This window comes from Thermobia domestica, chromosome 9 (genome assembly GCF_964235325.1).
Source record: "Thermobia domestica chromosome 9, izTheDome1.hap1.1, whole genome shotgun sequence".
Classification (NCBI taxonomy): Eukaryota; Metazoa; Arthropoda; class Insecta; order Zygentoma; family Lepismatidae; genus Thermobia; species Thermobia domestica.
The window spans coordinates 103,019,145-103,041,201 of NC_137462.1; the positions used below are offsets into that span (position 1 = coordinate 103,019,145).

Genomic DNA, 22,057 nt, shown 5'->3' on the forward strand with positions numbered 1-22,057 from the left:
AGCCTCAAGTAAGAAAGGAAAAGACACGAAAATCTAACTCATCGGTATTAGTAATTACACAAGTGCATATAATAAATTCAAGGTTGAAACTTACCCACGCCTCTTAAGCTTCTGATATAGCTTTCGTGAAACCTTAGTTTATGTTTAATAACGTATTGGTAGCTTTGGTGAAAAGAGATACATATACAAGTGTGAGTGTCAGACAACATTGCGTGTTTCTAACATTGGAGAGGAAGTGTGCGCCACTGCATGCTATTTAACATGCGTTACTAAGACTACTCTTGTATACATCACACACAAACACACGTACACGCACCTGCACATGACTGTAAACCAGTGGCTATTAGTTACCCCCGGTGGCGAATATATATATATATATATATATATATATATATATATATATATATATATTCATGCAGTTTATCCTCACCCTTACGCTTTTCTTGACAAAAGTTTTTACATTGTGTTTTATGCAGATGCTGCTCTTCTCGAAATAAACATGCCACATAAGTGTGTCTGTGATTACATATTATAAGGGAGGGAGGAGGAAGGGCGAGGAATACATCATCTTGTGTTAAAGGGCATGCTATTTTTGATGTGATCATTTGATAATATAGTGTAGTGTATCGAGAAATTAACTTTACGATACGCCCTTCCGTAAATAGACTATGTCGTGACTCCGTTGTATTGACACATTAACCCATACAAAAAAAAAAAAAAAAAAAAAAAAAAAAATCAAAATATGCAGAGAAATCGTGTCATATGACACAGAGAGCCGCCTTCTTGTTCTTTTGTTTTGCATTCGCAGTAGAAGGTATTCTTTGCAGATTCGGGATTTTGGAGTGTAGTAAAAGGTTTATATATCGAAGGCAGTGCGATATTTAAGAATAACCTAAACAGGCTATAGATTAGGGCCCCACTCTCTTGGGGACTCCAAAAAATTTAAAGAAACATATAAGATAAGAAACAAATAAAATAAAACCTATACAGCAGCAGTATTTTGCTTAATGTAGGCTGCTACGATGTAAGTAATGGGGCCCATAAATTACCATGGAGCATATATTCAATACAGAAAATAGCGATGATTTGTCCTTTAAAAAGCAGGGCTGAACTTATGAAGGGCCGCATTACTTTCAAAAGATTAGGATCTCATCAAACCTAAATCCGGTTCTGATCGAAGATATGAATTTCTAACGCCGGTATAAGATACGTATTCTGGATAATTTTCCTTACACAGTAAGCCATAACCTAGCATTTGAGTTTGAATAAAATATTTACACTATGAATTGGGTAACAAAATGATCCATGTTGAATGTTCGGGGAGATTAAGTCGTGCAATATTTATGAAGAAATATCGTTGATCGATTTTAATTTTGGATATCAAATAATTTATATCAAGCTGATAGAAGTCATTGTTTGTGCATAAAAATTGATTTATGCATTCATACAACTTACTAATACAAAGAATACGTAAACCATTGTCTATTATTTATTTCCAGTGATGAAAAGTATATTCATTTTCCTCATTCCTATATTTTAATTCATTAATATTATATTAACATTTAAAATGTCAGATCTCATTCTGTTAGTGTAGCAAAATTAACAATGAAACTGGGAAATGAAGATGTAAGATTTAACAGATAAAATAATAATAACAAAAATGAAATATTAAGACAGCTAGATTTACTTTCACAAGATTAAATCATATTAATGTTAAAGAACCTTTGAGAAAATAAGAATTATATTTTTAAATTACTACATAATATTGGATTTGCAAGATACATATGCGTTATAGTGATTAGAAAGTCAAGAGTTAATGGTAGAAGTGATGAACAGATATTACGTAATACCCTTCACATGTGTACCACCATTCTTGAAACATTTGCAGCAGTATTCTTTTCAGTGTCTGACAGAATAGATGCAGACGTCGTCATATTTTACCAGACATCAAATTTCGGATTTTTCAGAGCGTATAAATTAGATTTCAAAGTCCTTCTTGTGAGGCCCTTCCAATTGAGACCATATGACATGGTCCCCATTCTATAAGCTCTTGATTTCAGCGTAATGAGATAGCGCACAGTTTTGCGTGAAGTAGTCAGAACAACATTTGATCACATTAACTGCTGGTATCATTTCAGCACTCAATATCGAAGATGATTCTCCACAGGTTGTAGTTCCGAAAAAGAATGGACGATACGTAATTTTCACACATTAATTATCTTACACCCACAATTTTGCGAAGTCTTAGTTGCGTTGGTAGACTTCTGAGAATTTGCTTGTTTGTTCGAAACAACAGCATCGAGGTTGTATGAGACGTGGGAATGGAGTTGTACCCGGGCCTCCCTCGACAAAGGCAAGTAAGTATATGCCACGATCAAACTTATGTAAGTTCCCATTTGACCAACACGTGAAATTTTGCTTTTTCACCTCTCTCATAACAATTTGCCTTGTTGAAGACGACTATCTCCAAGCAATATGTATTTTGAATTTCAAGTTGGAAATATTAGCATATTTGAGTCTCGTTTAAGGTTTAATCTGCTAGATGATGCAAATACTGAAACTTATACGTTTTCATTTTCCTAATTTTCTGCACCGCGCTCTAGTAAGACAAATTTTGTTGCTCGTGTGCCTCTCTGATTCCATAATACGGGCATGAAACGTGGCAGGTACTCAAGTGCTCTCTCTTCCCTTACTGACAATCTGACATTACTGCTTATTGTTTGTATTAAGTACATAGTTTTGTTCTAAAAATTCTAGTCACTATCTCTTTTTTTTTTTTTAAAAAAAAAAAACTGCTTTCCTGTATTTCTTCTGTATTTATTTCTTTAAAATAAAACGAGATTGGTTATTTTTTTTTTAAAAAAACCAATGCTTCGTACATACTGATTCTGTAGTATGATAACTACATTTCTGGGGCTGAGAGGTAAACTATACCAAGTCACTTTTTGGCCGAAATTGAGTTATCATGTTATTTCGTACTTACATTAGTACGAGGGACACTAGGAAAGTTTTGAGGTGTGGACAACTGGAACGCAGGAAGTGAAAATTTTTTCCATCAATAAACAGTCGACTCAATCCAGCAAAATATTGTCTTGAAAACACTTTTTCGTTTCTCCTGTGAAATTAATATTTTATAACTTATACTACTTTACTTCTCAGTCCCAGTTTTATGAAAGCATTCAAGGTTCAAAGAATATTATGTTAGTTTTTCAATCTATCACTAAATCTGAAAAAAAAAAAAAGTTTCTTTTATCTATTACAAGAAAAAGCACTATTGTTTGATGTAAAGAATAACTTAGCTTATATCCTTACATTAGTAAAAATAACATAAATAATCTTTTGAAGTATTTTAATTAAATTTTATAAGAGAATTTCATGTTACTTTGTGATATAATTAGCATTCTGTGAAAATTCATAGAATGTTTGTGGAAAGCTTTCTTTTACAGGTATAAGCGAAAGCCTAAGGATGTAAATTAAAGACAGCTATTTATGGAAGTTTTTACGAGATTAAGTATTTTATAGAGTAAAGCTCTTTTTTTTCCTTCATTATGCCTTGTTTGTCAGAGGAATGCACCTCAAATAAATCTCTTGACATATTTATTTTATAATATTAAATTAATATTATTTATAATTCAATAGAGAAACAACTTGAATATGTTTTCATGTTAAAAAGAAAACATTAAATAAAAGATACAATGTACGATAATAGGAACTTTGAAACGTTCAATTTAGATTTATGTAGGCTAAATTTCATTTGTCACAGCTATCGTAGCGCTTGACAACCTGGAAAATATTAATGTTTTGTGTCTTTATTTCAGATATTGGGCTGCGGTTTGACCATAGCCCAAAGCCAATTGTGGCTCCACCAGGCGACACTGTGTCATTTAAGTGTCAGCCAAATGTTGCAGCGGACCAAGTAAGGTGGCTTCATCAAGGGCATCCATTAGTCCTAAGCAATGATAGTGATATTAGGGAAAATGGAAACCACTTGATGGTTAAGCTCAGCAATGTTCCAGAACGTTACCTGGAACAAATAGGCGAATATCAGGTACTGTAATTGTCATTTTCATTTTCTAGTCTTCGCTTCATACAATAAAAAAACCTGAATAAGGCGTCAACAGAATGTGTTGATAACTTTATTATTTTAAAATAGTATTTTACATAATCATTTGAGGACAGATTGACTGAAGACTGTAGGGCGTAGCCGTATTTCTTTAAAAGCATATTTTATTTTTATAGCCAACTCCGAATGGCACGTTTACAGGTTTACAGGAGACATTTCATTATTGTTTCTCATTTTTTTCTTTTTTTCCTATCAGTAAAATCATACAGTTGTTTTTATCTGCGTAGTAAAGTTGTCAAACGTTGTCATTTGAAGCAAATTATTGGTCGTAGTTTTCGTTTCATATCTGAGTAATGGTAGAATGTTTTATGTAGACAGTGCACTCTTTTGGTCATAGAGAATTCTCATTGTAAATAGGATCTGGACATATTTTAATAACAGTAATCAATGTACATAATGAATATAAATTGTTAGATGTAACCGAAAAAAATGCAAATTATATTTTAGAAGTAATGAGTAATTTGCTTTTGTCTTTGGATGACACACAAGTTATTGACTTTTATTTATGCTCAAATCATATCGTTACTTTATACGTGATTTTAATTCCCTGGAGTAGGACGCCAACTATCTATTGATAGTTTTCTGACTAACCACGACATCTGTAAGTAATAAGAAATGGTTGTTCATTGTGCTCATCCGCATATTTAGTATGTATTAAAACAAGGAAAAGTGATTTTATGTACACAAAGAAACAACGAAAAGGAAAATAAAATCTTTAGCAGCTGTGGACTCCACTAACTTTGTTACCGATGATAATAATAATGTTGTTAATTTCTGTACATACATATTTAAAAGACTCCTACATCACTGATTACTGTATTTTGCCGTAGCTAATGCGCATCAAGTTTTGGGGTCGAATTCTTCTTTTTCTTCTTCTTCTTTCTATTATTATTATTATTATTATTATTATTATTATTATTATTATTATTATTATTATTATTATTATTATTATTATTATTATTATTATTATTCATAGTAATTTCTTGCCGTCTCTCTTAACATCTGGAGAAGTTTTTCTTTCCGTTGCCTTCACAATCTGACGAGAGCTGCAAAATGTTTCTTGGCAGCTATATTGCCATTTCCTTTAGCACATATTTAATAACCTTCATCTTTAAACTCTCCGTATACCAAAACTGTTCCGACATTTTCCAAATATTTTTTCAACAACTTTCCTAAAATGTCTGCTAATGTAGATTGCTAGTTCCCGCGTAAAGTGCACGTAAAGAAATTACCCGCTGCTCATGGAGTATTATTTAATAAAGTAGGCACCACCCATAATAATCATAGTGCTTACTTTGCGGTTAACAATACGTCGCTCTTCGTTTGTTTACAGTTAATCAATAACAATTGCTTAACAAATCCGTTTCATATTGCATGGTATTAATGATAATTTGTATAAGGATGTCGTTATTGTTTTCTGGAACCACACTTTTAACGCTTAAGCACAGAATATAAAAACTGAAAAAACATTTATATAGATAGAATATTAGTACTTCCCGTATATAATGCGCTTCTTTATTTTCCCCTTAAAAATATTGAATATTGTGTGCTTATTATACACGACAAAATACGGTAATTGGGAAAAATAGTTGACATATACTTCATAGTAATAATAAGAATAAAGTTAGTGGTGGATTTTTAAAGGTATGTAAATAATTCAGTTTCACGGCCCACGAGTCTGAGTCTGTCTTATACTCTAAAGGAGAGTATATAAATTATGTATTGAAAACAAAGTTGTCTTATTTTTCGCGCTTATACAGCGTTTACATTGAACTTGAAAGTCAGAGAATGTTAGAGAAATGCTTCAAAATATATCGAAAGTCAGGAAGATCTGTTTTATTAAGGATTTTTTTAACCTACAGAAGTTACGCATCAAAAAATCAAAACAGATTCAGAAATAAAGAAGCTTGAAGTGCGACGAAAGGTACTGAAACTTAAGCTGTGAAAATGAACAAATTAATGCTGCAGAAGAAAAATAAGTTAGGTGTGTTGGTTGTGATAACTAGAAATAGGCCAGAATATAATATATATTAATTGTTTCTTTTCATAATGCCGATCTATTAAAGAAATCTTTACGATTATTGTTTGGCACTATTGTTTTATTATATTCCAAATAGAGAAAGTTTGACTGATAATAGACTAAGTATTTACAGTAAGAGATTAAGCCGATACTGTATTTCAAAAATTAAATGAAAAGGAGAGCGCTAGACGGCTATGGGAATGATGGAAGCGAGTTAAAAAAAATATATTTTTTATTAAACCTATCTATAAATGATGGTTTTTTCGTAGTGTCAAGGGTCAGAAAAATCAATATATAAATTTCAATGTGAACCCTATATATATATATATATATATATATATATATATATATATATATATATATATATATATATATATATATATATATATATATACACAACAAAGAAGTCCCTATATTGACACAAGAAAAGTCTGAATTGATATTTAGTAAAACTAAAAGTGATGTATGATGATATGGTGTAACCAAAAAGAAGTTAGTGCAGAAGAAGCAGTATTGTTGGAGAATATTCAAATATTTACTTTTGACAACTTTTCCAACTTCTCTATTGATAGGCGTATTGCATCAGTTCGGCAAAATTTGCTGGCAGCTGCTGATTTTTCTATTCCTTCTCGTGGACTACTTCATCACAGAGTTCCTTAGTGGTCTCCTGAAATTCGTCCTGCTGTTTTTCTTCGGCGTCATGCACTTCGCCGATTTACACATTTTCCAACTGATGATAATTGGGCAGTTTCGTCAGCTTCGTACTCGAGCCTGATACCTGACTAAACAAGCTAAACGTCAATGTTCGCATGAGTATGTCTTCTTATTAACTACCTCTGTTTCGATGACTGATGTTTGGTCCCCAATCCGCCATTTGCATGGCTCTGATGGACTGCTATGAATCTCAGCTGTCCTCGTTGATGACAATTTGGTTACTGACCAAAAGCAAATAGTCAATGAGTTATTTTGACTCTGTCTCTAGCTCTGTCAATTATTCTTGGAACTTTCTTCGCTATAAACACCAAGCTGAACGCACGGTGGAACCCTATTATCGCCTTTTTACTGCTAAACAACTAGACTATGTTCTTTTCAACTACTACGAGTACTGCTCCAGATCCGGATTACATCCATTATGCTATGTTACGTCATCTACCTTCTCATGGTTGAACTTATTTAATCATATCTGGCTTGATAGCCACCTTTCGATAGTGAGAGGATCATCTTCTTCCTTTTTAAAACCTAGTAAGGTTTCAACTTGTAGTTCCAGCTAAGGTCTATTGCTCTTAACGAACTGTGTCTGCAAAGTTTTTGAAAAGCTGGTTAATCTTCAGTTGATCTGGTTCTTGGAACGGAATTCTTTACTCTTGAACCTTCAATGTGAATTCCGTCAATTTCGTTGGACTTAATCATCTTGTCCATCTTGAAACTGTCATTTGGGAGTTTTTCGTCATGGGGAACATTTATTGGCTGTCGTGTACGAACTCGAACACGCCTATGTATTACCTGGCGCCCTGGAATCGTACATCAACTTCATTCTTGAGAACTGCGCAGTTTTATGGCCTTGTTTTTTGAACAGTTTTCAGGCGACCGATATTATGGATTACGAGCTGCTCTACCCTTTCTGGTCACTTCCTTCAAGAAAATTGTATCCCTTAAGATAGTGTTTTAAGTATGATCTTGTTTGCTATGGCTGTGAATACTGTAATGCCTTATGCCTTATATTATTATTCCTGTTCGCAGTCTCCTTTATATGGATGATCTTACCATCTATTGTCGTTCCCATGAGCATCGCACATCTACCGGACAATTCCAGCTTCTTCTGAATCATTTCTACATGTGGGCAATTAAAATTGGGTTCCGTTTTTCTGTCGACAAAACAAAATGTATCCATTTTTGTCGGTTACGTACCTGTGTTTCCGATTCTGACCTTATTTTGACGGAACATGCCTATCGTTCACTTGCTGGCTTGCAGTTTGATGCCAAACTTACTTGGTTTCAACATTTACGTACTTGAAATATAGGCCTATTTGCCTTAGAGCACTAAACCTCTTGAGAGTTCTTTCTTATCTTTCCTGGGATACAGATCGTACAATACTCTTACGTCTTTACCGTACTCCCATCTGTTTATCTCGATTATGGTTGTGTGATTTACTCTTTTCGCTAGACCGTCTGTTCTACATGAGCTGGATACGGTCCATCATCTTGGTATTAGTTTGTCTATAAGTACTTTCCGTACTCGCCCTATATTTATCCTCCGTTATTTTGCACGTCTTAAAGCACTTCCTGATTTCCCTTCTTCTTCTGTCCTTTAAGCGAGTGATCGCTGTTGTCAGTATGCGGCACGCCTCGTGTTTCTATACCTTTTCAAGATTCGTGCATTAGACCTTGTGGATGAATTAGGGTATTGCTGTATACTGAACTTCTATCTCTTGAGTTCTACTATTTTGCCTTGGCAGTTTGTCTTAATATATCATTTCAGTTCTAGTAAGTCTACCGCTACTGATAACCAATATCAGTAAAGAGTTACACCACTATGCTGACTTTTATCATTTTTTTTATACGAATGGCTCGAAACAAGATGGCTCTGTTGGCTATGCGTTTGCCCTTAGCCATGGCCGCTCCCTTTCTTTACTTCCATCTTTAGTGCTGAACTTTATGCTATTCATCAAGCCAAGCCCTATGACCCATACTATTGCCCATATTGTGATCCTGTTGACTTCAAAAGTGCTCTTACCATCCATACCAATGCTTACATGCAACACTTTCTAGTTCAACGTATTGTCTTGAAACGCCATTCTCTACTCGCTGCTGGTTACGTTCTCCAATTTTGTGGGATCCCCAGCCATGTAGGTATTTTTGGTTATGAGCAGGGGGATTCTGTAGCAAAAGATTCAGCTCTTCATGGCATTGAACTCCTGACACCCCTGCCTTGCACTGATCTTACCCAGTGTTCAGTTCTTGTCTTTTGCAACAATGACAGTTGGATTGGGATGTAACATGACAACAAATTACTGTCATTAGTTTGCGACCGTCTCGTGGAGAACAAATACTTCTAACCCGATTGCGGGTTGGACATAGCCATCTCACGCATACATATCTTTTGCATGGGGTTACAGCTCCGAATTGTACCTTTTGTGGTGCATTATTGTCGATTTACTCGCTTTGGCTCGGCTTCGACTGCATTACGACATCCCATTCAATGAGATCACTACTTGGCAATGAATCTATTTCATTCCTCGACTCATGAGGTTTTTACAGCGCATCCAATTGCTGCATGTGATTTAATTTGTGTATGGGTATCTTTATTCGTATCTTTCCTTACGATATTACTAATTTTACTTACTGTAGTCTTTTTGGTTTTCTTGCTATTCGATTCGCTTTATCTTGGTGTTGTTTTGTCACAAGCAAATAACAAACCCGGACCTTGCGGCCATGGCGAGAGACGCTTTTAGTTTGGCATCTGGTGGGCGAGGCGAGGGTATTGGTTGGGTGTTGGCAACACTGGCAAAAGTCAGTAAAACGCAATGAAGTGTTCGTTGTCTACAGAAGGGGTTTTTCTTCTGAGGATCGTGTGCATCCCGAGCAGTCTGTTATGCAATTTAAGTGCGGGAACAGGAATCCTGTATTTATTTCCAGTCGTGTGTACGAAGGGGAACACGCGGATATTTTAAAATTAGTGATCCCTAGCTATGGCCATTCCTACACTCTGATAAATAATTTATGCTTAATTCACTCGGAATTAATTGGCTCACCCCCCTACCTCCCGCCTATTTGAACACCTTGATGAAACGGCAACATTGGACCTCCCAAGTTAGTAAACCTGACTTACTGAATACAATAGGAATTTCAAGCAAGTACGATTGGAGTAATTTATGTATTCCATTAATTATCCGTCTTAGGAACTCTTGAGTTCATATCTTCGTCACGCAATGCAAAACGTTTCAATAACTGCCGTAATATATATTTGTGCGACACAGAAAGTAAATTTTAATTTTGTTTTGTTAGAAAGTCTGATTAAACTTCTCCTCTATGCTGCAAAATAGGTGATTATGTTACAATAATTGGAAATGAATTTTAAACTGCGAATTTGGTATTTGTTTCACAGATTTTGGTAGTTTATTATATAGTTTTATTCCTCCGTGGTGTAACGAGTTTTGAGTTTTTGTTAGCCAAAAATCTTGCTTATGAATATGATTTATGGTTTTACTGTTGTGTTCGTTTATATTCCGAACTTAGTTGCCCCGTTTTTAGCTGTTAAAATTATATCCACCCTAATTATGGTTCTGAACGGGTGCAAATAGACCTTGTTGTTGACACACCTATATAATTACTTACTCATATTCTTCTGTTAAGCAACCTTCTGCGTTAGAAAATAATTTCACACTCTTTAAGTAATTTCCATCATTTCAGCCAACGTTACTTTCCAGGGAATATTTTCTCATTTTTTAAAACAAATACTGCATGACTAGTTTTAATGATAAAATACCTCTCTCTCTTTGAGTCGAACAATCGTATCCTTTTCGGATAAGAAACAAAAGCAATATAAGGATTGTATGCAAACACTTTGGGAATTTCCGATGCAGTGCCGTGACTATTGAATCAATACGAATGACAGTTATCCTTGACTAACAAGTTTTTCAATTAACTTAGAAAGGAAAAAAAAAAAAAAACTGAATTCTTCTTACTCCGTCTTAATCAGTGACAGAGTTTAGAAGGACAGTTGTGTACTATTTTACAGATGAAGAATGACGGAAATGAATGAAACGATTTCTTCTTTTACAGCTATTAATGTATACACTCCATTGTTCTGCAAAATAATTATTTGTAGCATGCCTTTGGTAACTGAGTAATGTCTTCTAGTGGTTAAATAACTAACTCGTATGGTCCCAGATTTGAGCCCTAGTAGGAATACTTTGCTTCAAATGAAAACTAGGTTCTGAAAAACTTCAATCAATCAGTTCTCTATCAGAGTAAATTCATAATAATAATAATAATATAATGTAATGAATTTTTTAAAAGTATGAAACAGAAATTTCAAAAACTAGACATTTTGCTCCAATTGTAGCATAATACTTTGTCCGTGATTCTTTTATAATAAAATAATTACTCTGTGATACCGTTGGAAACGATGATCTGTTGTGTTTATCAACATTCAATACTATCCCCCATAGCAGAGATGTCCACTTATGTCCCGGAAACGGAACTTATTGTGAGATTTATGTGCAACATTTCTGGGCTCTTCGTTGGGTAATCAAAGGATGATATTTGGACTTTCAAATATTATTCCGTGACATACATCCTGTTAAAGTCCAAGATAAATCTCGTGAATACTTTTTTTTAATTATTCTTAAAGTTTCTTCTTTGAGCTTGAATGTCTCGGGATAAGTATGGGATCTGCAGGACATCCAAAAGATGTTTCGTGGACTTGAAATGTTGATAATGCGTTTAGTAATATATAGAGTGCTGATAATTTCTATACTCTTTGAAAAATGCAAAATCTGAAAACGTTTTTCGTACATTTCCTAAATTTTTCTGATGGTGGTTACATTAAATCAACTGTTTATACTAAATAATGTAGTTTGTGTTTGGAAATGAACTATATTCATCATCATAAGATTCTGCCGTCACTGGGAGGTCACTTCTATTTAATATCGTCTATCAATTATATCTTCTTCCCCTCCCCCCCTCTCTCCGTCTGTTCTAACATACATTTTATCATATCGTATATTTCAAGTGTAACACCAAACGTTATACTTCCATAGATATACAATAGGCCAAATTCTACAAAGTTAGTAGCGTTTAACAGGGGGAGAGAGTGTCCAAAAATAAGACATATATTAGTCAATAGCACGTATTGAGCTGAACAATATGGTATTCATGAGCATAAAAGCTCCGTCGTTGCTTTGGGAAAAAGGGAGGGAAACTTTTTTTTTTTTTTTTTTTTTTTTAACCTAAAACAATTATTTCGTATAAGAATCATGCTATATATTGAAGAGAAGCTGATACTGAAATATATCCGCATTAAGCTCTTCATTTTGACACAAGCACGACGACAATAAATGATACATGGTTATTGAGATATAAGCTAAAAGTATAATTAACTCCTCCATTTTAGCTTCAGTTGAATTAAAACATTGTTCAAGGATAAGACAGATATCAGTCGATAGTTCACATTCTTCCTTTTCGTGAGCTGAAGAAAATAATATGCTTGTGGGTAAATTCACATGCTTAGTTTACGAGAAAATCGATAATAATATTAATTATAAAAACGAATTCTTATGGCACTAGAACAGATGTCGTTCGTTACCTAAGAAATTGTTATTTATGTACTGTAAATATAACAGATTACACTGTTTCGTGCCATGTGAATGTTTCTTAACTTAACATTTCATTTTTTTTTTTCGTATTAATTGATTAGGTAATAAGGCGAAACAATGTTTATTTGGTCGGGGAATCTTTTCAGCGCCGAGGTTATGTGATACAGATTTAAATTTTAATGTGAGATTTGAATCATATCTTCCTCTACCGGATACTGAAACTGAAACTAAAGAGAACGTGTGTTAAACAATTAGCTACTCGGGAATCCTAAGCGTGGAAAGAGAAAATACCTGCAATATTAGAAATACGAAAACAAACTCATAGTTCGAGTCGTTGGGGCTCGGAACAGATCTATAAAGTGGGCTCACTCCCTATATATAAATATACCCTGTACTGTATACTCATAAAAGTAATATGTAAATGTGGTGATTCTGTCACATTTATTCTCTCAAAATAATTCCAAAGTTATTATTTCATGCCATGTTTAGCTTATTTAAAACCAGGGTTGGCTGGTTTAAACCATGATTTAAACCTTGATTTAAACCAGCTGTCTTTTTTTAAAAAAAAAAGAAAGAAAGAAAGAAAAATCGAAAAAATGATTTAAATCGTGACGTTTCCACATATCAAACGATCTGCATTAGTTTTATCTCCTTTTCACCTTTTAATCAAGGCGTCCCATGTTCAATTCTCGGTCGAACCACAACCCTTTTTTCAAGTGTAAACCTAGTAGCGGTTCAGATGTTACTTTAAGCGAAAGTCTTCTCCTTAATAACCAAGGTGTTACATGAGGACGTTAAGCCTAAACATAAACAACGAAACAAAATTGTATATTTCTGCTTGCCTGAATGCCTGTTGTTTTATAAAGAAACCGAGGTTGCTTAAATATATTGATAGAAATTTATCGACTGCATACGTAGCATCCAACATTAGGTTGGATTGGACTTCAAGTTTTAATTTAATTGAATGATATCTACATACTCAATTTGTAATTTAATACCTCAGTTTTAGCGTACTGATTATGATACGTTGACCATAAAATTTTATATGCCAAACAATAACGGGAATACTTTGCATTTAAAGTAATAACAGGATTTTGCCAATAGCTAAGGCGGGAGTTTCCTGATTTATATATAATTCTGTATAATGGTTTCATTTGTGCAGTTGTTTATTTATTTTTATTTATTTATTTATTTATTTTTGTCCTTCTGAAGTGACTCTTGACAATTATATTAACAAATATGTAAAGATCAGTACAACGTATTTTTATCAGGAGTCCTTCGTGAGTGAGTCGGCAGACTTACCGTATTTGTGGCCAATTAGTCCTGGTTTCGAGTCCAAATGGAGAACAATTTCTCTCGAATGTAAGCCGAGAAGCGGTTTGGATTCCGCTTTAAGCTTATGTGACCGCTTCCAGCATAACCCCGTTGTTGCGTAATAACACGAAGGCGAATAACCTATTTCTGTCCATATATAATATAAATAGGCTACATATAGCAAATTATTTAAACAAACAAACAACAACAAAAAGTCTGGTTTAAACCAGAAAAACGGGTTTAAACAAAAGAAGATTTTTTTCAATAAAAAACATAGTTTTTGCCAACCCTGTTTAAAACAGTAACAATAAAACTAGCTAAGTAGGTTTGAGAAGCATACTTACGAAAATATCTGACAATGTTTTTCCCGGTGTGAAGTTTTAGGGAGTATCACTGAAGTACATGCTGAATACTTAAACTGTCTATCTCTGTAGAATCACTAAATCGATTGAACTGCTCAAAAGTGTGGCATGCTTCCTCTCGGAAATTCAAGTAAATCAACAATTTCAATTTTCCGGACACGTGCAATATTTTTTTAAAAATTTAATTGTCCAATATTTTCTTTATTTCTTTACGTTTCCAACTTCAGTTTTAAAAATACCTGTTTTATGATACTAATTGGTTACCAAAATATAAAAGCAATTTTTTTTTTTCTACTGAAAGCTATGCCGTGAATGCCGAGATGGTACAATACAAATCAGCCTCTGGATTCTCTGCACGTATTTTTCCTTCCCGCCAAAAGACCATAAAATAATTTTTAAAAAACAGTGGAGTACAACCTTTGCATCTTCCTGCGAAAAATCCTGGGGACTGGAAACCAAAACCATTAAGACTGCTTATAGCCTAATTTTACTATTAGCGGCGGGAAGTTCTGATTAGAAATTCATTTTTTTAATGTAAAAGGAATAGTAACTGAAGTTTTTCCCATTTATTTTCCGTTCCAAATAATTTTTGATGAAAATTAAACGTCACTTGCATTCCTTGTATTACCATATGCGGTAGATATTTATAGTTACTCGATGTTCGTGCTGCCTTACAACTTTAATTTACATTCATGTGTAGTTATACGTCGGCACCTCCATTTTCATGTCAGGTTCTTGTATCAGATTCCAGTCATTGTCATGTTGAGCAGCTGAATTCTGCCTATTAGTAATACAAATGAGATCCACTTGCCAGTAACAGTGACATCTAATAAGATATACGGCAGAAGAATAAGAAACAAGCCGACAACACGAGATAATTTGATGTTAAGTGCAGAATATCGGAGGGATAAAAGAAAATGTGCACATGACATTTAGCTTCTACAAAATCTCTTCATCTACCATGTACTTTCTTTCACGAATTAATTATCTTTGAATAATGGAAATTCATTCATATATTTCTTCAGTCCCGAAAAGAACTAAGTTTCGTTATTAGAAAGAAAGCAAATTTTACAAAAGATTTTGATTTTAAAACGAACGTACCTCATCATCATCATTATTATTATTATTATTATTATTATTATTATTATTATTATTATTATTATTATTATTATTATTATTATTATTATTATTATTATTTGGTTAGGTACCGTTGTGTTGTAGCCATAAAAGGTACTCATATAATCAAAAATATATCGTAAGATATCTCAGGATTTAGATTAATTTTGGACTGTATTTTGATTCATTCACTTTGTTGATTTGATCCATAAATAAATAGTAATTATAATAACCACTTTATTATACCCGTTATTATGTTTGATCATTTTTTTAATTATCTTGTTAAGTAAATCGAAAAGCATTTAAATATTTACACACATCTCTTATATTTACATCAATTTTTGCTTAATATAATAAGCTTTTCAGACAGATTCCCATATATAATCATATTTAAAGCTTGCTGTTCGTAAAAACATTAATTTGCTATACATACATCTAAACCAGTATATCCGTCTAGACATGTGAATTCCTTTTACTGAATTGTAGTATTCAGTGACTGTACTATGATGATAAAATATGAATTTCCTTACTAAACGTTTAATTTTGTAAAAGAAGTTGGACAGAAATTATTATGGTAAGTACAGCTAATATCAGAAATTTAGCGGACCAATCTTTTAATCATATGTGATTTGATGGACCGTTGCGTAACACTGTGGAATATATCGCCTATGTGATATAATTAAAAAGAAGCAAAATATGGAGAAAATATAAGAATGAAAATTAAAAGTCCAAAATATGAAAAATAGAAGTTTACTGATATAATTTTAGATCAAATATTAATATATATAATCTTACATTTATATGCCATGTATCCAGTGACCTTTTTGAAATATGTTACGCGTAGGTTTAGATGATTTATTTCAGCAATAAAACTTTGTAAAAGTAATTTCCAAAGGCCAAAGAAATGAAAACTACAATACAAGGTTAATCAAAAACTACAGACGCAAAAATGTGTGGTGAAAGAAGTCTGGAGTCGTATTACACCGCCCGATTATCAGGGAAGGTTTTCCCCTCCCAAGAAGTGCTCGAAATGCCGGAAGAGATAACAGTCAATGGGAGAGTCATTAAGAGAATACGGTGGATGAGAAAGAGTTTCACACTGCAATTCATGTAGAGTCTGCAACGTCCTTTGAGCGACATTTGCACATGCACTATCATGCAACGTCACACCATGTGCTTGAAGGCAATGTTGCTGTTCATTTCGCGGGGTTTAGCACTGTAACAAACCGCAGTGATCTTTTCGCTTTGAAGGAGAAAGACAATATTGAATCAACCCGAACATAAATCACCCAATGATCACATCATTTAAGAGTTTTGGAAACTTTGATCAGCCACTGTTCTGACTGTTTATGATACTCGTAGCGGATTTATTTTTCATCAAAAGTGACAATATGATGTAGGAATGTTTTCGCTTTGACGGAGAAAGACATGATGAATCAACCTTGACATAAATCACCCAATGATCACATCATTTAAGAGTTTTGGAAACTTTGATCAACCACAGTCCTGACTGTTCACGATAGTCGAAGCAGATCCATTTTTCGTTAAGAGTGACAATACGACGTAGAAAATTTCTTGGTTGTTCCTTACACTCAGAAAGCTGCACACCTGAACACGGTGATTCTTGTTAGCCGGTATCAACTCATATAGCAGCCACGAATCCAACTTTTTCACTTTTCCGATTGCACGGAGCCGCCAAACGACAGTGGCATGGTGTATATCTAGTTCATCTAAACGACACAAACACTTTTTTTTGAGGGTTCACTTCCATAATGTTCCTCAAAAATTTATCCAAACAAAATATTGGTCGGTGCCCACGGATCTCATTTTGCAACGCTGTGTCAGCGAAACGAAATTTGACAAACGGCGAATGATAAGATCGTTCGCCATTCCTGACCCAAATGCACTGTTAATTTTTGCTGTATAGAATGTTTATCGCCATACTGAATCTTCCAGTTTCAAGTCGTAAAGAAACCTCACTCGCAGTTCTGTGTTCTCTGCGGTGCACTTTCATACGACTTTGTTCAAGAACTCACTATTCCTTGTTTGTCTGGGTACCCCAGCCGTTTTGCTGGACATGTAAAGAATTTGTGACGTTAGAAGCATTACTTTAGTCCGTCCGTGGGTTGTATTGCTGAGATGAGTTTCCCATCATACGTGAAACAAATATTTTATTCACACCAACCAAATAGAAGAAAACGTGTCTCATGCGACCCTTTTCACAAGTTTAAAAAATGTGAAAATGTTACATCATGAATTCTGGTGACTTCGCTAAAGACTAAAGATGCTACAAATAAATGTACTCTATTAGTAATACATATGTATTACACACGACACCATATTTAATATTTATAACACTAAATTAATATATTTTGCATACCGGTATATCAATACTTTATACATTCGATTACCATCTTTGAAATTTTAAACGAAGATAGAATCTCTGCATGATTACTTTATCTCAACCCTACCTCGCCAACCCTGAGATGAAAGAATTCCTAAAATTAACTTCGTGACTATCGAATGCTTATTTCTAGTAATTCCATTCAAAAATACAGTAAAACCAAATCTTGAATACAAAAATAACTATCAATACTTCTGAAGATTAAATGTGTAATACTACCTAGTATTGTTATTGTTGCTAGTGACTGAAAAATGCAATGACAGGATGGAAATTAAATAAATGCGATTTTTTTTTTTAATCTTTAAAAAAGAGCTTCCATCCCTGATATGATCAGCAAATTGTTTTCCTCGTTTGCAATGGCAAATAGAGGGAGGGGGAAAATAGAGTTATTTTGATTGCCTATCGACTTACGTGGAATGAATAATACAATCTTTAAGTCTAATATAAGTGACAAATCATACATTTTAGTTTCATTTTTATTGTAATATATGCATTAGATAACTTTTTCATCTGTTGTAAAGCACTTGAATTCAGATACCCAGTCACGAAGTTAAGCTTTAGCTTTAGGCATGTTTCAATGTTCTTACATCTTTTCAAATTCAAAATCAACAATCAATATACTCTGCACTACGCGCACGAAACCACTACTAATGCAATCCGTTTAAGTGAGTTTAAACAATGATGTAAGAAGAGAGTGGATGTACAGATGCTTATTGGACTTCAGTCAGAAACTTGTTAAAAAAAAGCATTTTTTACATGGGGAGGAAAAGTGCGCCTAATCTTGAAGCTGATTCATTTCATTCAAGAAGTTAGAAATTCACTTTAGACATACATATGAAGATTTTTACGAAACTTTTTTTTTTTTTTTTTTTTTTGTTAAATATAAAATATGAAAATCAAAAAGTCGAAAAGTCGCTATTTCGATTCTACATAGTATGAAACATAAATATCCTTGTTCCCATTGCAGCTCTAAAATACGAAATTTCATATCTTGCCTCTCTTTTTAATTATATATTTCTTTCGGCATGTTATCGGCAAGCATAATTGTATCCATAAAAGAAATGTTCACAATACATTGAAGTCCCCAATAAGGATTGGAACAGGAACATTTGAAGCAATGATATTTGCTACAAACTATTCATCATGGGATGGTTTATGTATTTTGTTTCCAGGATGCTAATAGTATACTTAAATGATACCTAAAATTATTTTTCATTTCATTTCGCTGTAAAAATGGGGCAAAGTTGGACATTACGTGGCATATTCAAATTTCCCCTCATTTCCGAACAGTGTAGTTTTTTTTTTTTTCTTCTTTTTTGTGCAAGTGTGTATGCAAGGGTAATTACAAAGTGTGTTTCAGTCCTTGTTAATTTCGTTTTTTGATGCTGTACAGAAAATTAATATTATCGTGCTAATTTATTGCTTTTTCGATCGCCCATTGAAGGTACGAATATTTCTATTACAGTTCAACATTGAATTTGCTTCTTCTTTACTAATCATAGGGAATATGTTCTTATTAGTTGTAGAAAGTTTCAGTTTGAGGTTAAGATGATGAAGTAATGAAAATAAACGTTTATTATTCTTGGGTAGAAGAAAAGTAACTTTGGATATGGCCGGTAGCAGATTAAGACTATGTGCTACTCGAAATTACAAGAACTATGTGGCTGAAAATTTGGAGAAAGCTCTTCAGGAAGCTAAAGATGGACATTAATATTAAAGAGATCTAGTGGAAAATATGGAATGGGCATCATATATTACATATGGTTATATTTTACATACATATCATTAGACCAAAAACACTTTGCTTATGGAATCGCGCTCGGTGTATAAATAAAGTAAACGATCATACATTATTATTAGGTGTTCAGACTTTCATAATTGCCAAATTTTAAGAAAAGAAGAATGTACGCAATTATGCCTGTCAGATTATAACGTTCCTCTTTAAAGACAAATTTGAAGTAAGGCTTAAGTGTGTAAGTAGCGAGAGGGATGTGTTTTGTGAAGAACGATAAAGATGACTGTAAAGTATCAATGGATGACACAATCACAGTTCTTCCAGCTTCACAAGTTATTAGTACTAAAAACAAGTGAAGATATACTTCTAAAATATTTGGTAAATACAAAGAAAATTCCTGATCTCTTTTAATATGCATATCTTCATGATTGATTATTATCTTGTTAGAATTTCAGTGTGTAATTTATGTATCTAAATTAATCCAAACTCATTTTTTTATTAGTAAAAAATAAAGTGAGATTGTATGTTAATATGATTGTATTTGTTTTTCTTCCTTTCAGTGCGTATTCTGGTTCGGTGCTGTGGCACTTACTTCCCCTCCGGCTCGACTAAGCATTGCGGAAATAAGTGAATTTCCACCACAGCCAGATGTATATTACGAAGCAGTTGAAGGGACTACTGTTGCGTTACGGTGTGAATCTCCCAACAGTAATCCCCCTGCTTTACTTCAGTACCTGAAGGATGAGCTTCCATTACACTTATCGCCAGGTAAGGCATATGTTTATCTATTTTTTTTTTTTTTTTTTTTTTCAAAAACAGTAAGTTATGCGTGCTAGAGTCATAGCTGGTATTGTTATTTTATTGAATTATTCAACTCGAATGGATTGTTACATGTTTCCTTTATATACGAATTTCAGATTCGACACCCGGTTGGAAGTCATGTGTGAAAATAACATTTGTTTAATGTTTTATATCTTCATAACATTTTTTTTTTTTAATTTGATGTGTAGTACTTACTTACATCAGTTTGAATTTGTTCGTGATTTTTTTGTCACATTTACGTGATTCGAGAACTTTTATTTTCAAACCTGTGTGACTTTTAAGTATATACAGTATTTACGTGTCAAGAAAGCAACATTAACGCAACAGTAAAACACTTCTTTCATCTATTTGTTTCAATATTCGTAAATCCATCTTTAGATAAATAATTTTATGTAAAAAAAAAAAAAAAAAAAAAATGTAAATTATAAATGTAATCGTAGAACTATAAACATACTTTCTTATACATACTAGTCCAGCAATAAGTTAATGTTCATTTCAAGCCAGCTATGCACACTAAAGCCTTTCAGAATGTTTCCAATCTTTAAGTATTATTTCGAATGTTTTTTCTTCGCTTTCTGATTAAATTTAGGTGCAGTGGTCGAGTCAAATTAATTTCAAAAATGACATAATTTTAAAAATATTTTACTGACCTCAATCGTCATTCACAGTAAAAATATATCTATGAACGTTATCTGTGTGAATATTCTTCAGTATTATTCTTTTGTTTTGATTTTGTATAAACTGACAAGAATTTGAACATCAATTAAACTTGAATGAATGAGAGTTTTTTTGGTGTTCATTCAACTTTTATAAAACTGAGTTGAGAGTTGTAACAGCTCAGACGATGAAAACAGTCATAGTATTTCAAAACATCAACATATGGATTTAAAGTCAAGTTAAATACAGATAAAACATACATACAAAGTCTCAACTATTATGTACTCGTATATTCCTCCCTGTAAACTTCTCAGTGTATGAAATAAAATGATTTTTTTTTTTTTTTTTTAAGTTTAACATCCCAGAATTATTCTCTTTGGGCTATAGGAGACGGATGGTTAATAAAAGTGAGTGATTATGAAATTAAATTGATTGTACTGTCTCACAGAGAATCGAACCCGAGACCACGTGTACCAAACGCACACGCGCTATCTCTCTTCGCGGATGAATCAGTAAGGATGGAAGAGCGACTAGAGAACTTTACTAAGGAAGGCTCCAGAGGGGGTTTCAATTTGTATTTAAAATTATATCTCCGTACTCCAATTTACTTTATAGAATTCGTTTCGTCAGTACCGGAGGATTGTAAAACATGGATATATAGATAGAGTGCATACCAATTTCTGTGTAATTCCATAAGCAGTTTGCGATATGTTTCATGGTTTTCAAGCCAGGGTGTTTTAAAACTTGACATTTCGCATTTTCGGTTGTTTATAACTTTGAAAGGAGGTGTTTCTCAACCGATGTTTATTAGAACATTTTTTTCTTTTGTTTGATATAAAAAATTACCTCCCAGAGTTCGATAATATAATTTCTAAACATACTATATGCCAATTAATATTCCTGATATAGACATTCTGGTTTCCTATAGAGTCTCTTGTTCATGATTAATACAGAGGTATGATCTTTATCACTTTTAATACTAGAATTCGGCTAGCTAGGGACTTCGTTCCCCAGAGCCCCACATTTAATCGGCCTACAGACTCGCACCTTTCATATCTCTAACATGTCTCTCATCTTAAAGGATTTCGAGATACAGCTATCTTATTATAACAAGTGTAACCTCCACCCTTTTTTAAATTCCCTTCTAAGAAATGAAAGACGTCTTTAATTATTTTAAATCAAAAAGC

General features: G+C 33.4%; 1 protein-coding gene across 1 annotated transcript in view; it reads left to right on the top strand.

The window, feature by feature from the left end:
• Nucleotides 1-22,057, top strand: part of LOC145694897 (interference hedgehog-like) — a 193,183-nt gene that overhangs the window by 118,860 nt on the left and 52,266 nt on the right. Inside the window, exons 3-4 of the mRNA XM_081771633.1 lie at nucleotides 3,819-4,048; nucleotides 19,952-20,159. Coding sequence (XP_081627759.1) covers nucleotides 3,819-4,048; nucleotides 19,952-20,159 — 438 coding nt within the window. The remainder of the gene's footprint in view (nucleotides 1-3,818; nucleotides 4,049-19,951; nucleotides 20,160-22,057) is intronic.